We start from the raw sequence: 24,232 nt of genomic DNA, 5'->3' as shown, positions 1-24,232 counted from the left end.
CACTGACTTTTTTTTCTGACTTAAGTTTTCGTAGTTAAGAACATGGGTTGGAGCGCTGAATTCTGAACTCTCAAAATGCAGTAGATAGAATAATTTATCTTTGAAATGTATTTTTTTTTACTTTTTTAATATATTGCATTACTTATACAATAATATCAAAATCTCTTAATATCACAATCTCACGATACGATAATATTGTGATATGGTTACTTTCGAAGCGCAAAGAAAACAAAAATAATGACTTTATTCAACAACTTCTTATTTTCTGTGTCAGTCTTCGATGCACATTCACAGCAGTACCAGTGTTTTCTTTTTTGCACAAAAAGCGTTCTCGTAGCTTCACAGAATTAAGGTGGAACCACTGATGTTACATGGACTATTTTAATGATATCCTTACTACCTTTCTGGGCCTTGAACATGTCAGTTGCATTGCTGTCTGCAGCACTAGAGGGCTATTGGATTTCATAAAAAATATAATTTGTTACAGTTTTGGAACAACATGAGGGTGAGTAATTAATTACAGATTTTTTTTGGGGGGGGGGTGAACTATCCTTTTAAAACTTGAGTATTATTTTTCTTGAGCAATGTTTTATTAGGGTATCTACTTTTAGTCAAGTTTAGTTTATCACCTGCCTTCACATAGGATGTTCTAAGAGTAATAAATCCAAGAAAAATAAGGCAAATAGCACTAGCTGGCTCTCAAATAGCTGCTGAACATCACAGTGGTATAAACGTAAGTCCATTTACACTTTTACATGCAACAAAGGGGAGAAAAGCTGAGCAGGAAAACTCACACAGAGAACTGACCCATTCACCTGATTTATACCCAGTGACTGCCCCCAGCTGTTCACACTGCCAAAGCCAAGACTAAGCATGCATAGTTGAATCCTATTTATTGGGAATTCAAAACCTTAAGCCAAAAGCGAAGGTGCCAATAGAGCTATGTTTAAAATCAAATTCACAAGTGTCGAACCCCACCGAGCTGAAACCATTTCAGACTCCATCAAATCAACACGGACATAATAAATCGAAAGGTACTCAATATTACAAAGGGCTCTTTTTGTGAAACGATGGCCTGCGTACGGATCAAACGGGATGTCCGACCATCCTCTTAAACTAACATACACAAAGAGAGAAAATGAAATAGGAGCGCACAGTAAAATCCCTTTTGTCTCCCTCCAAAGCCGTTCAAAGAGAACAAATTGCCAGAAACTGTTAGATCCAACAGCCAGCGGAAATAATTCACAGCTTCATTGTGTGACTATTAAGGTCTGCAACTGAGGGGCTTCTGTTTCAAAATATTTTGTCAGGCCTTCAGTGAGAGATGAACAGCACCGTCTGGCACTTTGTGTGCGGCCAGCACAATGACTCATTGTGATAGAAGAGGAAAGTGGGCTTTTGGGATCTGGAGAGAGGAGATATTAGTCACAACTCCCTGAACTGCCCCAATCTGGGTTCGGCGGCCCGTCTCGGTTCATTGTGATTAACACGACTGAAGAACAAACAATGTCACGATGACGGGCCGCAACAGGTTTCTTCTAATTTATGCCGCAACGGATTGCTCCTTTCAGCTCAAAGTAAACATCCCATCATGTCTGCTTCTCATTTACAACATTATGAAAAGTTTCTCATCGGTATCGATGATCATGTTAAACGAATGACCTGCCTTAGTATATGGATGTTTGATACCTACACTGTAAAAAGTGTTCACCAGATTCAACTTAAGTTTTTAAGTTAAATCAGCTTAAAACTACAAGTCATTTTAACTTATTATAATAAAAATGCGTTGATATAACTTGTGAGTTTAAATGACTTAAGTTGATATAACTTACAATCTTAAGGCAGCTGCTAAACTTAAGTTTTTAAGTTGAAACTGGTGAAAACTTTTTACAGTGTAAAAACCTGAAAAAAAACAAAAACTAAATTATATAAATTTATGGCAAAAAAAAAATCTAATATATGGAAGCCTATTTCTGCCAAGGAATAAAAAAATTCAAAAAGTAATAGCAACTTTATATTTTACAATTCAGACTTTTTGTTTTCTCAGAAACGCAGAGATATACGCAGTTGCGTAGCTTTTAAATTACAAACACTAAATAAAAGTTAGAACTGTGAGATAAAAAGTCACAATCAGCATTTTATTTTTTAATCTGTGGTGGAAAAAAACTGATTTGCGAGACGTAATCTCAGAATTCAGACAAAATCAAGTTTTTGTACCATATAGCAGTGGCGAGCGGTGACTTTTTTATGCTGAGTGCTATAATATCTTTAGAATATTGCCAAGTAACATTGCAAACAACAATAAAATCAAAGAAGAAATCAGATTTTATACCCGTTTAAAAAAATTATAAACGTTTTTATATACTATTTTATTTTAATTTACCACTTAGGCATGTTGACAATAACATCTTCAACACTGTCTATGATATGTTTTCAGTGGACTTTCCAATTTGAATTGCTTGAGAAATTATGAAAATATTCAATTGGGATGTTTTTTTTTCCATATGATTTAGTCGAGTTAGTTGTGCATCAAACACAATGTGATTTTCGGCAATTGAGATCTGGCAGCAACAGCGTATTTTTCCACTTGGGCGAGAGCTTAGCGAACAGCTTACCTCACGAATACCTTGGTGACATAGATTTTCAGAAAATTATTGTTGTTTGGCAAATAAATAATTTGACGTACTTATTCCCAACTCTTTATTAATCTCAAATGACAAGGGATCAATTTATAATCGTTTATATTGTTTAACCTGTTAACGCATTCTCTCAGACGGCCTGGGTATGCGGAGCATTAGAAGCTTATATTGGAACATCACTGGGTAACGATTCCTCAATTCTATTTGAGTATTCGATTTAAAAAAAATCAAGTTTTCGAGTTATCAGCAAAATACCAGAAATGGTGCATTCCACATATTAAACCCATTTAAAAATCATAAGAAAACATAACGCTATTGAGAATTCACAAACGCTATGATTAAATTAAATATGTATATTATATATACGATGCAGGTTTAATATATGCGCTACAATAATTTACAAGTGTGTAGGTTATGTACGTGCATCTCAGATAAGCTCTGTTCACTGTAAATGCTGCTACACAAGAACTGTTATCACTTACATGTGTGGAGCGTCTCAAACTCTATCTCTGTTGTTGTTGTGAGTTTGGATTTATAATAACGTTCATCTGGGAACCCAAATGTGTGCTGTTTCATCAGATTTGTACGGTAAATCATTTATAAACCTACGCAAACACAGAAGATTACATCACTATGTTTCTCAGTATGCTTACTGTTCATCGCGATTTCAAAATTAAAAGTTTAAACCCTAACTCTGAGTTTACATGTTTTGATGTCCACATTTTCCACAAATAGGTTGTTTGCGCATGACGTCATTGCTCAAATCGGTCAAACCGAGAAACCACAAGGAGCATTTATCATGTATGAAAAATCTGCTGTTCATAAGGGGGAATGGCAAGAAATTGACTGAAAAGCGCAGGAAAAAGTGGTCAGGAGGAGAGCTGGATAATGCTTGTGTGTGCAAATGGTTAAGAAAAGATAATATGTTAAGATATTAATGAGAGTGAGAATTCACTCAATGCTAAACGCAAACATAGACAATGTAAGATATTATATTGGTAGTTTCGAAATTGAAGTGAGTGACAGCTTTTTAGTGACTATATGGAAGAGCTATTTGCTTACTTTCTACACTATAATCAGTTCGGAAATTGAATAAAAGTTGCGCTTTATGTGCGTGACTAAAAAAAGCAGAATGGATGAGATGGAAGAAAGTCTGTACTGTACTGGTTTAGACACTATTACAAGAGATAAACAGAAAATCACAACATATGTTGGATGTGATCCTTATGTTATGAAGAGGATTTTTCAACCAAATTGAAATAGTTGCCATTGAGGCTGTGAAATATAAGATAAGTAACTAATAATCTCACGTAGCCAGACCTTCAGACCGACGGCTGAAGGTCTGGAATCCATGGCAGCTTTCATTGGCCAAGGTCCGCCCATAAGGCCGTTTGACCGACATGTCAAACAACCAATCACAGTTCGTTTCGTTCAGCATCACGTTTCGGGGCTTAGAAATGTCCCCAAAACAACAGACTAGCGTGCAACAAGTCAGTCATTGAAATAACCAGCATTGAAAGTTAACGAAGAAGAGGGAGAACAAGCAGTAAGTCAGTAATTTGTTTGCGAATGTTGCAAAAGTGTATAACAACAATGGCTTCTGCATAAGCACCTTTTAGCAAAACACAGAGTAAATCAGTCTGCGCTTTGTTTCCCAGCGGACCGAAAATGAACGCGGCACTCGCGTCTCCCAGAAATCCAATCAAATTCAACTAATCAGATGACGACTTCGAAATTCCTGAAGTGTTTTCAGTTAAGTGTACCATATGCATCAGACGTTTAGCCAACGTTTCGTGGGCGTGAGGTCTGAGGCTGAGACTAAGCAACTAAGCCTGATTGCAAACAAACTATTTCGAAAGTGATTCCCACATTTATATAAAGGATGCAGGATATATGATATATGATTTATATCACAAGCACTATCCGACTCCCCTCCTGACCGCAGATGCAGGTTTAAAAGCCACTTTTCCCTGCATTTTTCAATAGATTTTTGCGTTTTCCTTCTTATGAACAACAAATTTTCATACACGATACAAACTGACATTTCTAGGTTTGACCAATTTTCATAAACAACTCAAAACATAGGCATTTTGAGTTTCTGCTAGTAATTCCTATTGAGAAAAATCACTTCCTGCCCTCCAGCTGCATTTTGCACATCGTCTGAACCACGTGACTGCAAACAACCTATTACAGTGGCTGCAGCATTTCTGTTGTAAAGAAAAGGCCAGATATTAAAGATTAAGTGGACATTTGAATGAAATGTTGTCGAGTCAATTTTAAACAAGGATTAAACAAAGATTAAAGTGTAAAAACAATCGCCAGGCTGTTGGCGCCCTTTGCAGGCGTTTGTTATAATGCATAATGTACATTAGCTCTACTGTTTATAATACATTACGTATTTTAACAGTTCTGTTCAATAAAACTGTATGACGACATACTTTTGATACTTTATTTGAACTAATTACGATTGACTCATTGCTATATATGTGTTTTAAGTAATTTCAAAGCCTATTGTTAACTTAGTTCAATTTTATTATTATAAAAAATATAATTATAATTATCCGATTACTCGATTAATCGTCAGAATAATCGTCAGATTACTCGATTACCAAATAATTGTTAGTGACAGTCCTAGTACCATAGTAACTTTTGAAAACAAGAACATAAAAACAGTAAGTAAGATTTCATATTGGTTAGGACATCAGCCCAATATATTTTTCATCATTTTAAGTGCATACGAGTTATACATAACCAGATCAATACACACGCTACATACATTACAATGCATACAAATATTCTCTGCATAGAAGATGTGCAGAAAAATATTCTATTGAAGTAAAGATGTTGGCTGCTTTGACTTAAATAAATAGTGTATTTTTAGTTTATTCATATTACATATATGAGTAGCGTACTGTATAACTAAAAACAGTGAAAGAAAAATGTGGCCTACGTCAACTTTATAAAAGCATCCCGGCCAATAACCTGTCTACATCATCCTTTGTTTTTCCTCTTATGTACATACAGTGGATGCTTGCTAAAATTACATACATCATTTCATTTAATGATGATGATGATTGCTTTAAACTCTTTCTTCCTTATAATTCCAGCTGAATAGCATATATTCACTCACTCTTCTCATCAAATGTGCATTTTTTAACAATGCAAGAAAAATGACTGACCTCAAGGCCTCTGGAAAAAAAAATAACAAGGTCTCAGAAAGAATTCTGGGATGTCAAACTCATAAAGACTTGCGCTAAACTGACTCAGAGTAATAAACGAGATCTTTAGACTACCTGCTGCCAGCATCTGGTTTTGTACTATATGCACATTGTGTGAGTGTGGGTGTGGGTGTGGGTGTTCTTCTGCTAATAAAATGAGTGTCAGACTGGGATGGCACAGTGTTAGAGTGGGGAGGAGACTAAGAAGTGCAAAGACTGTCCAGCTGTTCAGGGTTTAAGTACTTCACCACTTCCTTGATCCCGTCTTCACAGCTCCTAATCTTACTCAAGTCTTTCTGCTTGTCCTCTTCTTCTTTGAACTTTCTCCAAGTGTCTGTGCAAACAGAAAAAGGAAAGGACAATTCAAACTGGGAAACATTAAGTTGCGTACAGATGTTTCACAGCAAAGGCCTGTTTCATAGCGAAGCAATGGTGTAAATGCATTATGTTTTCTGAGTTCACACTAAAAGTTGTATCTGAATTGCATGGAAGCTTGTTTCAAATTTTTTCATAATTCTGAGCTTTTATCTCACAATTCTGAGAAAATTGTGAGACACAAATTCGTAATTGTGAGAAAATAGTTGGAATAGTTGAGTCACAATAACACTTTTAGCTTTTTTATATCTCACAATTCAGATTTTTTGTTGCATGATCTCAGAAAATGACAGAACTTAGAGATATAACACAGTTTTATTTATCTTTATAATTTTTTTATCTTGGGTTGGTAACGTGCTTTCATAGCATTGCATCTCTATACCTAAAAAAGTCATTTCTTTGAATACTGTAATAATTCATATGACAAAAACCATACGGATTGCTTTAGCGCGCAGTGTTAAAGTCGGTGTGGCAGTTCAGCATTTAAGCTGAAAGACAGCCAATGCACACAAAATGCATTAGGAGTGTCTTGCTGAAATAGTTAGAAAATTTGTAAAAAGGAAATCAAAAACCTTTCTTTAATTTTCATGTTAGACATCTTCAATTTCCTTTGGTCTCCTTCACCTTCTCATATTTCCTGGCAGCTGTAAATACTCAAATATTTAGTGTCGTTCCTAGACTCTCTGTTTTCAGGGCTGTTTAAAACAGTCTCTTTTGCTCACCAAGCCTGCATTTATTTGATCCAAAGTACAGCAAAAACAGTAAGATTTTTACTATTTAAAAAAACAGTTTTCTATTTAAATATATATTAAAATGTAATTTATTCTTGTGATTTTAAAGCTGAATTTTTAGCATAATTTCTTCAGTCACATGGTCCTTTAGAAATCATTCTAATATTCTGATTTGCTGCTCAAAAACATTAATTATTATTATTATTATGTTGAAAACAGCTGAGTAGAATTTTTTCAGGTTTCTTTGATGAATAAAAAGTTCAGCAAAACAGCATTTATCTATTTAAAAAAACATTAAAAATCTTAGTTCAAAAACTTTTGACTGGTAGTGTATAAGGAGAGGAAAACTTTTACCTTTTACTCACAAAAAATGTATTAAAAACTCAGTTTTAACTATCAAATACACAGTTGAATGTTTGAATGTGCAATACTGTGTATTGTATGACTTTCAGTTTCATAAAGCAATAATTTCAAAATAATGCGAAACTAATTAAAAAATTAAAAGGTGAAATTAAAAGAATTAAACATACCCTCATCTAATGTGGTCAGCAAAATATAATTTTCCGGATGCTCTATGAGGTCTTTCTTCTGAACGTCACCTGTCTCCATCAGATGCAAAACACCTGTAAAAATTACAGTTTTGAGGTAAAAAAAAAAAAAGGGTAATACTACAATAAGGTCACATTAGTTCATGTTACTTGACTAGCATTAACACGAGCATTACAGTATTTGTTAATCTTTGTTCATATCAGTTAATAAAAATGCAGCTGTTTATTCATTGTTAGTTCATGTTAGCTCAGGTCCGTTCAGTAATATAAACAGATGCAACTTTTGATTTTAATAATCGATTAAGAAATTCTGACGATTAATAAACACTTTAGAAGTATTTTTCATTGTTATATGTTAATTTACGTAGTTAACTAATGACAAAGACAATCGTATTGTTACCTTAGTGTTGCAAAAAAACATTCCAGTGCCATACAGCAAAAAATACACAACCTTATCTTGCAGCTGAGAACCTGGCAAAGATTTATTAAATTGCCTATCTAGGTCAGTGACTAAGAATTTGGAAGAAATCTGGTACGAAAGAATCTTTTCCTCTGATTTCAGCCTAAACAATAGGTTGTCCCAGGACTGATAGAAATGATGTGTTTAACACTAGGACTCCACAAAAGTAACATTTGTTTATACTTCTAACTTGTTTAAATCACCTTCAACAGTTTTCCAGACTTGCACCTCCACTTCCGTGGCTCCTTGTCTCTCGATGGCAATCATACGTACTTTATCTTCTGTCTGAGCAGCTGAAGGGGGTTCAACTTTATACACCAGGAGACTGTTATTGTCTTGAGCAAGGTAGCACTCCGTCCTGTTGTTCTCTGCTTTGAGCTCTGCAAACCAAGTTAAAAAAAATACATACTGATAAACCATGAAATTTAAATCATTGCAAATATAATATCACTCATATGCCTACCTGGACAAATCTTACAGCATTTCCCCTCTATCTTTATGGGATGTTGGCACTGATACTGGTTGGGACACGTGATGCGCCTGCATTCTTGAAAGCCGTCCCTGCAGGTGCACAGGATGCACTCCAAGACCTTCCCCAGCACCGGGTGCCACACGTCGCCATGAGAATAGGTCTTGCCACTGTACACACAAGCTTAGACAAAGTCAGAAACCCTACATTACTTTGTCAGGATTTTGACAAGCAGTTCTTGATATTTGGAAAGAGTGGTGCATTACAGTTTACCTTTCTGATGCTGGCGCTGTAGAAGAATTTTAACAGTTGTTTCTGCAGCTCCTTTGAGGTGTAGGGTCTGTAGGTTGAGGCCTCTAGGAGACCCCCGCAGTGTCGACGGTGTGGCCCTAACTGAGCGACCCCTGACCTGCTCCGCAGCACACTGATCCACAGAATGCCTCTTGTGTTTCGGGACACATAAAAACAAATGTTGTGACTCTGGACTAACATACAGTAGCATGAATAAAACAATAAAACACATTTTAAAGGATTGTTCACCCAAAAATGAAAATTCTGTCTTTAATTACTCACCCTCATGCCGATCCAAACCTGTAAGATCTTTGTTCATCTTCAGAACACAAATGAAGATATTTTTGATGAAATCTGAGCGCTTTCTGACCCTTCATAGACAGCAATGCAACTACCACGTTGAAGACCCAGAAAGGTAGTAAGGACATTGTTCAAAATCAGTGGTTATGAAGCTACATTTTTGCGCCGTTCTAACGTTTAATTAAGAAAGGCTGGGCAAAAAATTGCAAGTCATCCTCTTTGTCAAATCTAAAGACATTTTTACAGAGACGTTAGTCTCAGCCTCAGACGTCACGCCCACGGAACGTTGGCTAAACGTCTGATGCATATGGTTCACTTAACTGGAAACACTTCAGGAATGTCGAAGTCGTCATCTGATTAGTTGAATTTGATCGGATTTCCGGAACAAGCGAGAGTCGCGTTATTTTCGGTCCGCAGGGAAACAAAGCGCAGACTGATTTACTCGCGTTTTGCTAAAAGCTGCTTATGCATACGCTGTTGTTTATTTTACACATTTGCGACATTCGCAAACAAATTACTGACTCACTGCTTGTTCTCCCTCTTCTTCGTTAACTTTCAATGCTGGTTATATCAATGTCTGACTTGTTGCATGCCAGTCTGTTGTTGTGGGGGCATTTCTACGCCCCGAAACGTGACGCTGAACGAAATGAACTGTGATTGGTTGTTTGACATGTCTGTCAAACGGCCTTTTGGGCGGGCCTTGACCAATCAAAGCTGCCATGAATACCAGACCTTCAGCCGTCAGACTGAAGGTCTGGCTACGCGAGACTACAGAGACGTGGTACTCTTGTGAAAGCACATCGAAGACTGACACAGAAGAGAAGAGGTTATACAGGGTTTGCACTTGTGTCATGATTTGGTCAGGCTATATTGGCGATACCTGGATGTAAACAACAGCATGGATTACATGGTTAATGTACTGAAAAAATCCACTGAAAATATGTGTGGAAGCTGTTAAAGGAACACTCCACTTTTTTTGGAAATAGGCTCATTCTCCAACTCCCCCCGAGTTAATAAGTTGAGTTTTACCGTTTTGAAATCCATTCAGCCGTTCTCCTGTTCTGGCGATATCACTTTTAGCATAGCTTAGCATAGATCATTGAATCCTATTAGACCAATAGCATCACGTTCAAAAATGACCAACGAGTTTCCATATTTGTTGTATTTAAAACTTGACTCTTCTGTAGATATATCGTGTACTAAGACCAGCGGAAATGCAAAGCTTCAATTTTCTAGGCTGATAAGATTAGGAACTACACTCCCATTCCGGCGTAATAGTCAAGGAAGTTTGCTGCCGTAATAAGGCTGAAGCAGGAGCAGTAATACCACGCAGCACATGTGCAAATGCTAAACTAGCTGGGAACTCATTTCTGATAATACTCCGCCTGCTTCGGCCATATTACGGCAGCAAACTTCCTTGACTATTACGCCGGAATGGAAGTGCAGTTCCTAATCTTATCAGCCTAGAAACTCGCAGCTTTGCATTTCCACCGGTCTTAGTACACGATATAACTACAGAAGAGTCAAGTTTTAAATACAACAAATATGGAAACTTGTTGGTCATTTTTGAACGCAATGCTATTGGTCTAATAGGATTCAATGATCTATGCTAAGCTATGCTAAAAGTGATATCGCCAGAGCAGGAGAACGGCTGAATGGATTTCAAAACGGTAAAAAATAAACGTATTAACTCGAGAGGTGTTGGAGAATGAGCCTATTTCCAAAAAAAGTGGAGTGTTCCTTTAAATCATAAAGAGAAGGACTTAGTACTAAAGTTAGAACTAAAGTTAATAGGTGGTAAAGATACGTACAAGCAGTATTAATTAGGATATTAGCCTAATATTTCACCTACCTGTTTGAAAATGATAAGAACAAACACAAATGTTGTCAAGATTCTTGCTCTGGAAACCCTGGTTCAGTTTGGCCTACCACAAATGCCTGTTCCTCAGACAGTTTTTTGCACTCTTCTCCTTGATTTGTTATAACTTTTGGAAGTCTATAGTACTCTAAATGTTTTTCCTGGTCCAACCAAATAGTACAGCCCAAAACATGACAATAAAACATGCATTTTCAGCATATAATAATCAGCAAATATGTGAGTTTTGTTCGGTTCAGTGGCATTGTTTACGTTCAGTGCCGCCAATACGGCCGATTGATGATGCATCGTGTAAACAGTCTTTAAAATACATTATTTTTTTTTTATTTTTTTTTTTGCACACAAAAAGCATTCTCGTAGTGCTCAAAATTTCATCAAAAATATCTTAATTTGTGTTCCAAAAATGAACGAAGGTCTTACATGTTTGGAATGACATGCATAATTAATGACTGAATTTTCATTTTTTTGTGAATTTACCCTTTGACCCCATTAAACCTGACATACTAAACAGCAGTCAGACAATAAAAAAATGATATACTTACATTCAAAAAGTAATTAAAAATACCTAAATTTTATTCAGACGCCTAAATAATAATAAAAAAACTGCAATTTGTTGCAGCTGATGATATTTACATGGTAAATGGTCAAAAAGTAAGAATGATAAAAATCTACATTTCCCAATTATGTCTTATTAGGGTGCTATTTGAATGCATAGTTTTATGAACAAAGCTCTGTAGCTGTTATTGTGGGGGGCAAAACATAATGCAATGCGATACAAAAATGACTGAGTGATTGTACAAATAAACGTTCCTCAAAAGCCTGATGTATTATATTTGATATTCACCATATGATTTATGGTTAATAAGTAAAGCTGCTACAGTCTAGTAAGTGTTCCTCTTTATATATTACAAACAATATAACTACATTTACGTAATAAAAATCTTTTAAAAACCTTTTCATTCTTAAAAAAAAAAAATAACTAAAAACTATCAGTCAGATCACAGAAGTATGTAGTAGTTTTAATCATATTGATAGTTTTTTTTATATTTGATAAAGTAGGTTCTATAGGGTTAAAGAGTACAAAGAAAATACATACAACTCCTCTGTTCAGTTGTTGTCCTCCGTCTTCAAATGACGCAGAATTGATATCAGTTGCACTTTCTGTTTATTCAAAGGAAACAATTGTTATTTAATCACCATAAGAAGGGGTAGAATTAAAACGTTAATACAGCTTCCAACATCCAGTTTCAGCCTAAAATCAATATATCTCAGAAGTATTACACCTACAATACTCTAAATAACACATATATTCTCACCTTTGCAAACTAAGCAGCAAGTATCTGGAACTGACACCGGTGAGGAGCATGTAATGGGCTGACAGGTTTTCAATGCACAGAATATATTTCCATTCTTTAATGGAATAAGAAATATTAAAATTCAGAAATTGACAAAATGATAAAAATCAGTATCTCAACATTAGTGCCTGAAATCTTGGGTGAAAGCAAGGATAATTTACTCTTTTATATTGATATCAAATCTCAATAACAAATTTGATCCTGGGCCACAACCTGTCAATTTCTTACTTTCTAAAGCTGAATAAATAGATGTATAGCTTTCTATAGATGTATGTATAGATTCAGTTGTTCAAATCAAGTTCTTAGCAATGCATATTATTAATCAAAAATTAAGTTTTGATATATTTACAGTAAGAAATTTACAAAATATCTTCATGGAACATGATCTTTACTTAATAACCTAATGATTTTTGGCATAAAAGAAAAATCAATCATTTTGAACCATACAATTTATTGTTGGCTATTGTTACAAATATACCCATGCTACTTAAGACTGGTTTTGTGGTCTAAGGTCACATATGACGCTGTCTATACTATGACTATTACAGTGATTACAAACAAAAATACTTACAGAGCAAGTGCACATGACGCACTGGTTCGACTGACGGGACGGGAAGAGCTCATGATTAGCAAATGTTTCTCCTGTTTGATAAGTGCTTCCATTATACCTACAGGTTTTAATGGGTGCCCGCAGACCAGCAGGAGTTCTGTGCTCATCTGCGATTATAAGAATAGAAGAGACACGGTTCAAATAAAAATGTATTAGAATCATGCATATCAATTCATAAACAATGGGATCAGGAAAAGCATGTTTTACCTGCACAACGAGGGCAACACTGCTGTGAGTTAGTCACTGGATTTTCACATCGCAGAACAGGGCATTTGATGCTGTTGCATTTCACATGACCAGACTATGTACACCCACATGAAAGTAGACAGGAACATTGACATATTACTCATAGTATGTGGATCTGACATGTACATGCACATACATGCATGCATGGGAAAACTGCAACATCAAAACTTGAGAATTCATGTATACTGTAAGTAAAAAAACAATGCATATGAAAACTTAGACTTGGAAGTTGGATACGTACTTCTGTGCAAGTACAGCGCATGCAGAACATGAATCCAAAGGGCTCCAAATAGGGATGCCAGCTATCTCCTGGCCTGTACATCTTCTCTTTAAAAGTGCAGAAAACACCTGACCATGCATGCAACACAAACATATGATTTGATTTTCAAGAAAAGCATTCAATTGTATGTATAAAGCAGGGTTAACATGCTATGACACTAAACTGTTGTTTATTACAATAAACAGGGTCTCTTATTAACAAACCTGACAAATTATAAGTTATAAGGCGTTAAAAATACTCATAGAATGACAGGTTATATACATATTAAATTGCATATAATTTGAAGGGGCAGTTATAATTGTAACAGATTTGACGAATAACCTAAAGAGACATTTTAAAGAATTTTTAATAAATGTTATGTTCACTAAAACCAACAAATATAGTGAGGGAGACTAATTACAACATTATTAGCAAATATAGTTGGGAAGACCAAAACTCATTCTTATTGAGAAAAAGGACGAAATAAATATATAAAATACAGTTACTGGATTTTGTTGTTGTCACAGTTAAATAATAATAATAATATCGTTGTTTACATATAAAAGAAGGACAGAAAAGTCCTTTACACGAAATGACACTCAATATAATGACTTTGAAACACTAAAAGCTTTGTTATTAATGAACTTCTATTATATAACTTCATCACACAGCATTTTCAATACAGTCGTATCGCTGGCAGAATGATGCATCGAAGATTGATGCCCATTTCCCAATAAAAATTTCTTTGATGGAGTCACTTACTTTTTCCTGGTCGTATAGCCTCGGTTTCACCCTGAACGAAGCATCGCATTGTGACCAAAATGAAAAGATGTTTCAAGTAGGTCATTCTTTTCTTCATATTCCAGGAAAGTGTGGACATGCAGGATTTTGTCTTCTCAAACTTCTCCGCACTTTATAACTACGACGGTCTGTGGGAGTTTCTGTAGCGCTTCTAGGTTTTTTATCTAAAGCGCCTCCTACAGGAAAACCAACTTGAGAGTTGTGTTGTACAAACATTATTTTAGAAACATTACACGAAAAAAAAAAAAGAATAATCAGTTAAGAAAAAATGTGAACTGCTTTAAGCGCATATTAAATCTGATATGTGACCCTGGACCACAAAACCAGTCTTAAGTAGCACGGGTAGCCTATATTTGTAGCAAAAGCCATAAATGTATGGGTCAAAATTATCAATTTTTCTTTTATGCGAAAAATCAATAGGATATTAAGTAACGATCGTGTTCCATGAGGATATTTTGTAAATTTCTTACCGTAAATATATCAAAACTTAATTTTTGATTAATAATATGAATTGCTAAGAACTTCATTTGGACAACTTTAAAGGCGATTTTCTCAGTATTTAGATTTTTTTGCACCCTCAGATTCCAGATTTTCAAATAGTTGTATCTCGGCCAAACATTGTCCTATCCTAACAAACCATACATCACTGAAAAGCTTATTTATTGGTGTATAAATCTTTTTTTGAATTGACCCTTATGACTGGTTTTGAGGTCCAGGGTCATATATATGTTTATTTAGTAAAATATGTTATATAATAAATAATAAAATATCTTTAATATTGACAGTAGTCAATATTCATTGAGTTCTTGCTCAGTTTTTAATAAAATGGGAACTGCTACACAGTATCAGCATATGGATATGGATTTAAAAAGAGCTATTTTATGTAATTCATAACATCTTTATGTAATAAAATTGATAATGTAAAGATTATGTAATCAATTCTCACACATTGTTATAGTCTTGTTGTAAATATATTAAAATGTAAATTAACATTGGAGTTTAAATACCTTTTTTGTAAACTTTAAATGAAAACTTTAACTTTAATTTCAAATGTTTTTTTAAAGAACTTTTTTTCTAGAATGCAATATATATATATATATATATATATATATATATATATATATATATATATATATATATATATATGTATATACAATTTTTAATTATACGTTTTATCTCAAGCTGACCAAAAACATCATATATTTAATTGTCAAATCACTCAAAAGTTGACCTAAGAGCCTGTTGTCATATAAAAAAAAATATATATAAAATGATTTGTTAAATAAATAATGACCAAATTTGGATGTGAAAGAACTTTGAGGCAATCCCTTGAAGAATATACTGTTGATTTCAAAGAAGAATGGGAGGTAAACATTTGTCAATTTTATGGGTCTGGCTGTCCGTCTTAGCTGTACAAAACAGCTAATTACGCAGCTTGATATTGCAAATTAGTGTGTCTTACCATATAATTTTAATGTATTAATCTTAATTATGAACACACTGGTTTGTAGTGCAAACAGTTTAAGTCTCGCCTATAGGCCTACATCTGCGTTGATGAATAAGGTGGATAGAAATGTAAGAAATGTAATGTTCTCAGCACATGATGAGAATACATTTATTGCAAACTAAATATATCTGACAGCAATGACATATACTGTTTATTTGCAATCAATACAAAGATCACACAATTTGTTGCCATCTCTCTAATATCTGAATAGTGTTTTATTGAAAACTAAAACTCATTCATGAAAAAAGAGAAATTAAAGCACCTTAGTTAAAATTACATGCCATCTCAGTCTCAATCTGTGCTGCCTCTTCCACTCTTTTCAGATGGGCCGTCCTGTATTTTCTTTTCATGTCCTTCAGTAGCATCAGTGCTTCCTCGTATTCTCTGTTATAAATTCCATTCCCTCCTTCAAGTACATCACCTGGATAGAGAACATATAATGTTGCACTGAATACAATTCTATGAGCATTCATGTGTTTAATATCTAGCTTGGAGATTTTCCTAGATGGCATTTCCACAATCAGTCCATTGAAGTTCATGCATGCAGTGCAGTTCAACACACTAGCAATCTGTTAAGTGATGAAATAATAGAGGAACAGCTGCAGAGCCAAATAGAGCATTTCAAAGTAAACAGTGCTGAACAATCGCTATAACATCTCTGCAGTGTGCTTGTTAGTTGACCTGTAAAACATGCTAGTTTGTGATGAAATTTATTTGCTGCTCATTTGGAAAACATTTCCTGCTGGAATAGCATCACTAGGCTCGACTTGCTTAATTACACTGGATTCCATCTCAGTTTTCAATCATTTTAATAAATAAGCGAATATGGATATTTCAAAGCCTGCTGTAAAATGACAAAAGAAGTATCTGTTACCTAAGGGAACTTTGCTTATTGTTTTCGCCTTCTTTATTTGGATGAGAAGTTCCTCAAGTTTTTCTCCCTTTGATTTCTTTGGTCCCAGAGGTGGCAGATTTTTAATCTGTGAAAAGAATGTTTCTGTCAGGTGTTGGGTTTACATGCTGAATGCACTGATGAAAGACCTCTGACCTTTTTCTCTCTTTCGGTGTACGGCTTCTGTGGATGGTCCAGATTTGCTTTAGAATCTCTATACACAAGCAGGTTCTTGAGCATGTGCTCCAAAACACTAACGGCTTGTTGAATTCCTGCGTTGAGAGAAATCAATGACAACACGAACAAACAAACGGCACTGATTTAAACAAAGCAGCAGAGTTCAGGAAAATTCCTACCAGAAAACTCAGGCATTTCTGGCTCAGATGTGTCGTCAAGTAAGATTTCATAACCAATCAGTTTATCTGGACATGTTTTGCTGGCTTTTTTCAGTTTGGTTTCATTTGCATCATCTGGATCTTCTTGGTATTCAGAATCATTTAAGCCACTAACCTGGAAAATTAAATAAAACAAAGTTTTTTGACATACACTACCAGTCAAAAGTTTTTGAACAGTAAGATTTTTAATGTTTTATAAAGAAGTGTCTTCTGCTTAACAAACCTGCAAAGTGCAGCAAAAGCAGTACAATTTTGAAATATTTTTACTATTTAAAATAACTGTTTTCTAGTTGAATATATTTTAAATTGTAATTTATTCCTGTGATCAAAGCTAAATTTTCAGCATCATTACTCTAGTCTTCAGTGTCACATGATCCTTCATAAATTATTCTAATATGCTGATTTGCTGTTCAAGAAACATTTATAATATTTTTTTTCAGGATTTGATGGATAGAAACATCCAAAGATCAGCATTTATCTGAAATCTTTTGTAACATTATACACTATACCATTTCTTTTAACTAATCAAATGAGATAATAAAGACATTTATAATGTTAAAAAAGATTTCTATTTCAGATAAATGCTGTTTTTCTGAACTTTCTATTCATCAAAGAAACCTGAAAAAATTCTACCCAGCTATTTTCAACATAATAATATTAATAATAATAATAAATGTTTCTGAGCAGCAAATCAGAATATTAGAATGATTTCTGAAGGAAATTATGACGCTAAAATTCAGTTTTGAAATCACTGAATAAATTACATTTTAAAATAGATTCAAATAGAAAACAGTTATTTTAAATAGTAAAAATATTTCCAAATTTTACTGCTTTTGCTGTACTTTAGATGAAATAAATGCAGCTTCTTGGTGAGCAGAAGAGACTTCTTTAAAAAACATTAAAAATCTGGTAGCGTACATAGTATACAAGTCTTGATATGTAGACTTCTAAGTTCTGCGTGCAATAAACGTACCTCTGTCACAAAGAATGGCTCTGAATTTTGATTTGTCTCAAAGAATATGTCTGCACTTGTCAAGTCAAAATGCTCCTGGCCTATGGCAATGTCTTCCTCGTCGTCAATGCTTGTTTGAGACGAAAAGCCAAATGCATGCGTTAACCCATGCTCGAAGGATAGAGGATTATCTTGTCCAGTACATTCCTTGGAGCAGAGCGTTTCTGTAGCATTTGCCTTGATCGTAGGAAATTTGGGTATGTTTGGAAGCGTTTTCACCTGAAAGTTAAAGTAGAAGGTAAATTGTTTCTGAAAGGCTTTGCTTTTAAAATATGAAGTGTTAAATCCAAACTTGTGCATTTGTGACACCTTTCTTTTAGGACTGACAGGGAGTGTAATATGTCGCTTAATGAGGTTTGTTGTTTTTTTGCGTGTTATCTTAATACCCAGCTTGTCTTGCAGAAAACCGGTCAGCATTGGTGGATCGCCTGTATTGAAAAACACACAAAAAAGCATTTTTTGTCAGATTTAGTTGATTTGATCCACTAACAATAAGCCTGCCTGAGGATGTGTGAGCTTACCACTTCTTTGTGTTGTCAAGGGGTTTGAGTGAATAACAAGCTCATTGAGCTTTGGAAACAATGCCACAGGCAACAATGCCTCTTCCTCAGCTATCTAGAGGAAAAAAGTGGCAAATAGCTCTGCTGTCAATGACTTCATTCGGCTGTCTATGTTTGTAGCAAATCAAATGCTTTTTAACTGCCAGCAGGCAATAAACAGACCTCATTGTTGGACAAATTCAGATGACGAAGTTCTGGAAAAGGTAGACAGAGACCCGAAGAGCATCCATCCTCATTTCTCTGATGACAGTATTCTGAGGCACCAGAATGCATTTCGAGACATGCTTTGTCCTCCTGTTTGAAAGGCAAGTTAGATTGTAAAATGCTGCTTGATCTCTGATATGGAAAAGAAAAAGGATATGACTTACACTGCCGCTCAAAAGTTTAGGAGTAAGATTTTAAATGGTTTTTAAAGACGTTTGTTTTGCTCATCAAGGCTGCATTTATTTGATTAAAAATACAGAAAAAACTGTAATATTGTGAAATATTATTTCAGTTTAAAATAACTGTTTTCTATGTGAATATATTTTAAAATTTAATTTATTCCTGTGATACAAAGCTAAATTTTCTGCATCATTACTCCAGTCTTCAGTGTCACATGATCATTCAGATATCATTCTAATATGCTGATTTATTATCAGTATGGAAAACAGTTGTGCTGCTAAATATTTTTTGGAACCTGTGATACTTTTTCAGGGTTCTTTGATGAATCAAAGGTTAAAAAGAACAGCATCGATTTACATTGTTTGAAAAGATTTATATTTTGAATAAATTACATTCGTTTTAACCAGAAGAATCCAGAAAAAAAAGAATCACAGGTTCCAAAAAATATTTGGCAGCACAACTGTTTCTAACATTAATAATTCTAATAATAAATCAGCATATTAGAATGATTTCTGAAGGATCATGTGAGATTTAAGACTGGAGTAACATCCTTGATGAGCATACTGTAAGAGCAAACAAGAGAATAACAAATAAGAGAGCAGATCCTACTTTCAACGTTTTCTCTGATTTTTGCTGGCTCATCGTGTTTTCAGAGTCTATCTGGCAGAGAAAGTAAATAAATTAACACATAAACCATTTGTTTTCTATCTAAAACTGTTCTTTTTTTTATTAAACATACTAACACTTTATCTTCTGGTCATCCACTGTGTCCACATTCTGTCCAATGCTCTGTGGTATAATGTCTGTCTGGTCATCTGGTAATGTTGCCATCTGTTCTAAGAAAGGGACTCCTGAGATGTAATTTCCTTGTAAATTTAGATGACGAAGTCTAAATCCACAATAAAGTGAGGGAAAAAAAGACAAAATAAATAACAAATCACACAGTTTCTTAAAAATTAAATTTCAAATGTGAGCTTACATTGCCCATTTGGCTTTCTAATCTTTACACATTAGTGTTTACAAAACTGCAAATTCTCTTATGCTACAGTAGGGTTGCCAGGTTTTCACGACAAACCCCCCAATCCCTACTCACAACTAGCTCAAAACTAACCATGTTAAAAATCACATTCGGGGGTCAAAAATAAATGTTTTTCCGCAGGGTTCCTCTGGTAAAATCTGTATTCCAGTGGCTAAATATCATGTAATTGGGGACATAAAAAACAACCAGCGGCAACAGTGTTAAAGTAGCCCGATTATGTGTGGGGGGGAAACAGACTTGGCAACACTGGGCTACAGCATTGTGTTGTTTAAAATTCTAAAAGAACATTTTGTGTCTGTGCCACAAGAGGGCAGTCTATACCAAGAAGAATAAAGAAAGAAAAGACTTGATAGACTACATTTTGTGCAGAAATTTTGGATTATTAAAACATTTTCTATTCTTGTATTTTTAAGACCTTTGTGATTGGTTAAGAATGAAATATGCAGCACCTCTCTTGGATTAAAAAGGTATCAAATGTTGTGCTATGGCTTGAACCCCAGAGTTGATTTTGTGTTAAATAATATTATTATTATAATACAGAAATATAACTTATTAAAAAAAATTACATACATACACACATAAGATGTTTATGATAAAGATTCCCTTTAAGCATCTGTAAGCCACATGTAATGCAGGACTAATGAGATCATCTATCTTGTTAAATGTGACTTTTATGTTATATGACGGTAATTCATTTAAACATTCCACAAACGCCCGAGAGAACTGTTCCTCTATAAAAAGCTTACTAACCTCTGCAAGTTAGCGAGGCTCATAAACACTCCCGGAGAAGATAATTTGTTGTCATCAAGCATCAACACCTCCAGACTTTGAAATAGCAAGACATCTTGTTCTGAGCTGTTGAAAAAGAGATATTTATATATATAGTATATATGATAGAGACACTGAAAACGACAGAGAACTACACTGAAAACTATGGATATCTTGGATATAAATTTATCTTGTGACTTAATAGTCAATGCTTTTAAATAAAAACTAATCACTGCATTTCTAAAAAAAAAAAAAAAAACATACTACCAGTCAAGATTTTTAAAGTTTTTAAAGAAATCTTATATATTTAAAGAAATATCTTATGTAATTTATTCCTGTGATCAAAGCAAAATTTTCAGCATCATTACTCCAGTTAGAAATCATTCTAATATGCTGATTTGCTGTTCAAGAAACATTTTTAATGTTATTTTTATTATTATTATCAATTATTAAAACAGTTGACTACATTTTTTCAGATTCTTTGATTAATAGAAAGATCCAAAGATCAGTATTTATTTGAAATAAAAAGCTTTTGTAACATTATACACTATAGCATGATTTAAATTGGTCAAAAGTGATGATAAAGATGTATAATGTTAAAAAAAAGAGTTAAATTTCAGATAAATGCTGTTCTTCTGAACATTCTATTCATCAAAGAAACCCTGAAAAAAATTTAGCTTTAAAATCACAGGAATAAATTACATTTTAAAATATATTCAAATAAAAAACATTCACTTTAAATAATAAAAATATTTTTTTAAATAATGTTTTTATGTACTTTGGATCAAATAAATGCATGCTTGGTAAGCAGAAGAGACTTCTTTAAAAACATTAAAAAATCTTACTGTTCAAAAACATTTGACTGGTAGTGTATTCTACCTAGATAAAGTCTTTAAAGGAACTATAGTAGCAAACATTTACTTTTCTCCAGGGCAGGTACAAAGCCCAGCCATATTGAGTGGAAGCATCTGCAGCTGGTTTCCAGTCAGATGGAGCACCTTCAGATGCGGTAACAGGCCTAGATTTAATATGCTTTCTCCTGTTAAGTTATTGAAGGATAAATCCAACACCTGAAACAAATTAATAATGTCAAGCTTCTATGACCATCACAATATTCTCAGTGACATCTGCGAAATATGATCACAGATCAGTATTCAAGAAAACTCACCTCCAGTTTCTGGAAGTCTTCAGCATGAATCTCCAAATTATGGAGACTGTTTAGTGACAGCTCCAACTCCCTCAGTGCAGGAAACCTGGCGAAGGGTTCTATAAACAAAATGTATATATGAATATCTTTTGTATGCAAACAATTTCAATCAGACTAGAAATGTCAAAAATATATATCCATATATATAAAATGTAAACAATTTAAAACATACAAAATACTTTTTTTTACCTAAAGTTAAATGGTTATCAGAAGCATTTATGTATGCAACGTTATCAAACTGCTCCAAACCTTCAAGTGTGACCTGTTTAAAAAAAAAGAAAATCCTTTTGTGATTTAACGGCAGATGTGTTTTAAACCAGTGCTTCTCAACGTTTAGATTCCAAAGCCCTTTTCCTTTTTTTTTTAATTACAGAAATAGATAAAAATAAGGAATTACATTTTAGAAATCCATAAGTTTGGGTGTTGAAATCAAGTCAAATATAGTTACATTGAAAATACAGTTGAGGTCAAAAGTTTACATACACCTTGCAGAATCTGAAAAACATTAATTATTTTGGCAAAATAAGAGGGATCATACAAAATGCATGTTATTTTTATTTAGTACTGACCTGAATAAGATATTTCACTTAAAAGACTCAACTGGCAGTTGAACAGTTCAACTGCCCGCTGCTCTTAAGAAAAATCCTTCAGGTCCCACAAATTGTTTGGTTTTTCCATATTTTTGTGTATTTGAACCCTTTCCAACAATGACTGTTTGATTTTGAGATTTATCTTTTCACACTTTGGACAACTATTACAGAAGGTTCAAACGTTCAATTCAATTCAATTCAATTCAAGTTTATTTGTATAGCGCTTTTCACGATACAAATCGTTGCAATGCAGCTGTACAAAAATGTAGGCTACTACAATATATTTAGTAGCTTGTTAGTGGTGACTACTGTATGTCAAGTCGATGTACATATGGTATAAATGTTAAAATCAGTAATGGTGTAATCAAACAGATGATGAACACTAATAGTAATGATTATGTGTTGCAATCAAACTTGTAGAAAAAAAAACGTTCACTGATGCTTTAGAATAAAAAAACTATACATTAAGGGGTGGAAACTTTTTGAAATTGCAGATCAGGATAAATTTAACTTATTTTGTCGTCTGGGGAACATGTAAGTATCTTCTGTAGCTTCTGAAGGGTAGCACTAAATGAAAAAAAAAAAGATATTTAGGCAAAGTAAGAAAAATTTACATATCTTTATAATGTCCAAAAGTTTACACCCCTGGCTCTTAATTTTTCTGAAGAACAGTGGGCAGTTTAACTGTTCAGGACAAACAAGAGACTCATGAACAACTACCACTGAACAAACAAACATGCATTTTGTATGATCCCTCTTATTTTGGTAAAAATTGCAGTTTGCAGATTATGTAAGGTGTATGTAAACTTTTGACCTTAACTGTATAGTTACACTGAGCTTGCTGAAGCCCTCTGCTTGAGAACCATTGGCCTAATCTAACAAAGTAAATTTAAACAATGTTTTATACAGGGCTTACCGTCCACAAACGCTGGCCACTAATGTTAACAGAGCAAAGGTCGGAGGGCTTATCCACACAATGCAGTGTAAGCTGAAGTATTGAAGTGTTTGTGTGTATTTTTCATAGAGAAAATTAAAAGAGAATTTCAAAAATATCAATGTCAATGAATGAATTAATAGCAGATAAATTTATTAATAATGTGAAAACATTCTTACAAAAAGTTGTGCATCTAAAGTGTTGCTAGCACTCTCTGGTCGTCTTTTTTCATGTTTCCCAGAGTGCAGTTCAAAACTTGATCCTGAAGTGTTTTTTCTTTTCGACGTCCTCTCTTCCAAAGTATTTCTGTTTGCTACAAGCCAGTGCCCAGCCCCTTTAAAAAGAATAATATCACACTTAACTGTTAAATAATTACATATTTCATTTACATATCCAGAGTTCCAAGCATGCTTTTACTCAGCAAGGATGCATTAAATACTGAAAAACATTTTGAGCACCAAATTAACATTAGAAGGATTTTTAAGGATCATGTGACTGGAGTAATAATCACCTTCATTTCTTGGATGAAAAGGTGATCTTATTGGGAAACAGTTTGAAGGGTAACTTTGTCCATTGTCCAATTTGTAAATACCCAGTCCTGTCATTTCTTTCAGGGAGCCGTTACCTCCTAAACAACATGAAGCTGCATGTACTACAACACACAGAAACAAACAGTTAACCACAAACGTTAAGATTAAGTACTTTAGAAACACTATAAAAGTGACTTACATTAACTTGGAACCACTGAGCCTCTTTTACTATGTGC

At 34.2% G+C, this 24,232-nt stretch overlaps 2 protein-coding genes across 2 annotated transcripts; both read right to left on the bottom strand.

Annotated features, from left to right (window-relative positions):
• Positions 1–5,316: 5,316 nt before the first annotated feature.
• chrdl2 (chordin-like 2) lies at positions 5,317–14,291 on the bottom strand. Its single transcript, XM_073824778.1, has 11 exons — positions 14,140–14,291; positions 13,360–13,466; positions 13,080–13,173; positions 12,834–12,979; positions 12,224–12,317; positions 12,004–12,068; positions 8,714–8,882; positions 8,435–8,623; positions 8,175–8,351; positions 7,494–7,586; positions 5,317–6,191 (listed from the first exon to the last, which is right to left on the bottom strand). The coding sequence occupies exons 1-11, from the start codon at positions 14,255–14,257 to the stop codon at positions 6,058–6,060; spliced, it is 1,386 nt and encodes a 461-aa protein (XP_073680879.1). The 5' UTR covers positions 14,258–14,291; the 3' UTR covers positions 5,317–6,057.
• Positions 14,292–15,840: 1,549 nt separating this feature from the next.
• Positions 15,841–24,112, bottom strand: xrra1 (X-ray radiation resistance associated 1). Its single transcript, XM_073824262.1, has 17 exons — positions 23,978–24,112; positions 23,646–23,800; positions 23,449–23,520; positions 22,132–22,204; positions 21,904–22,001; positions 21,657–21,805; positions 20,718–20,822; positions 19,672–19,817; positions 19,538–19,584; positions 18,707–18,838; positions 18,506–18,599; positions 18,294–18,412; positions 17,946–18,203; positions 16,934–17,087; positions 16,734–16,849; positions 16,560–16,665; positions 15,841–16,106 (listed from the first exon to the last, which is right to left on the bottom strand). The coding sequence occupies exons 1-17, from the start codon at positions 24,069–24,071 to the stop codon at positions 15,949–15,951; spliced, it is 2,076 nt and encodes a 691-aa protein (XP_073680363.1). The 5' UTR covers positions 24,072–24,112; the 3' UTR covers positions 15,841–15,948.
• Positions 24,113–24,232: the final 120 nt, after the last annotated feature.

This window comes from Garra rufa, chromosome 19, assembly GCF_049309525.1.
Source record: "Garra rufa chromosome 19, GarRuf1.0, whole genome shotgun sequence".
In the NCBI taxonomy this organism is placed as follows: domain Eukaryota; kingdom Metazoa; phylum Chordata; class Actinopteri; order Cypriniformes; family Cyprinidae; genus Garra; species Garra rufa.
Note: the sequence above shows the minus strand (reverse complement) of the source record. Positions and strands in the feature narration are given on the sequence as shown.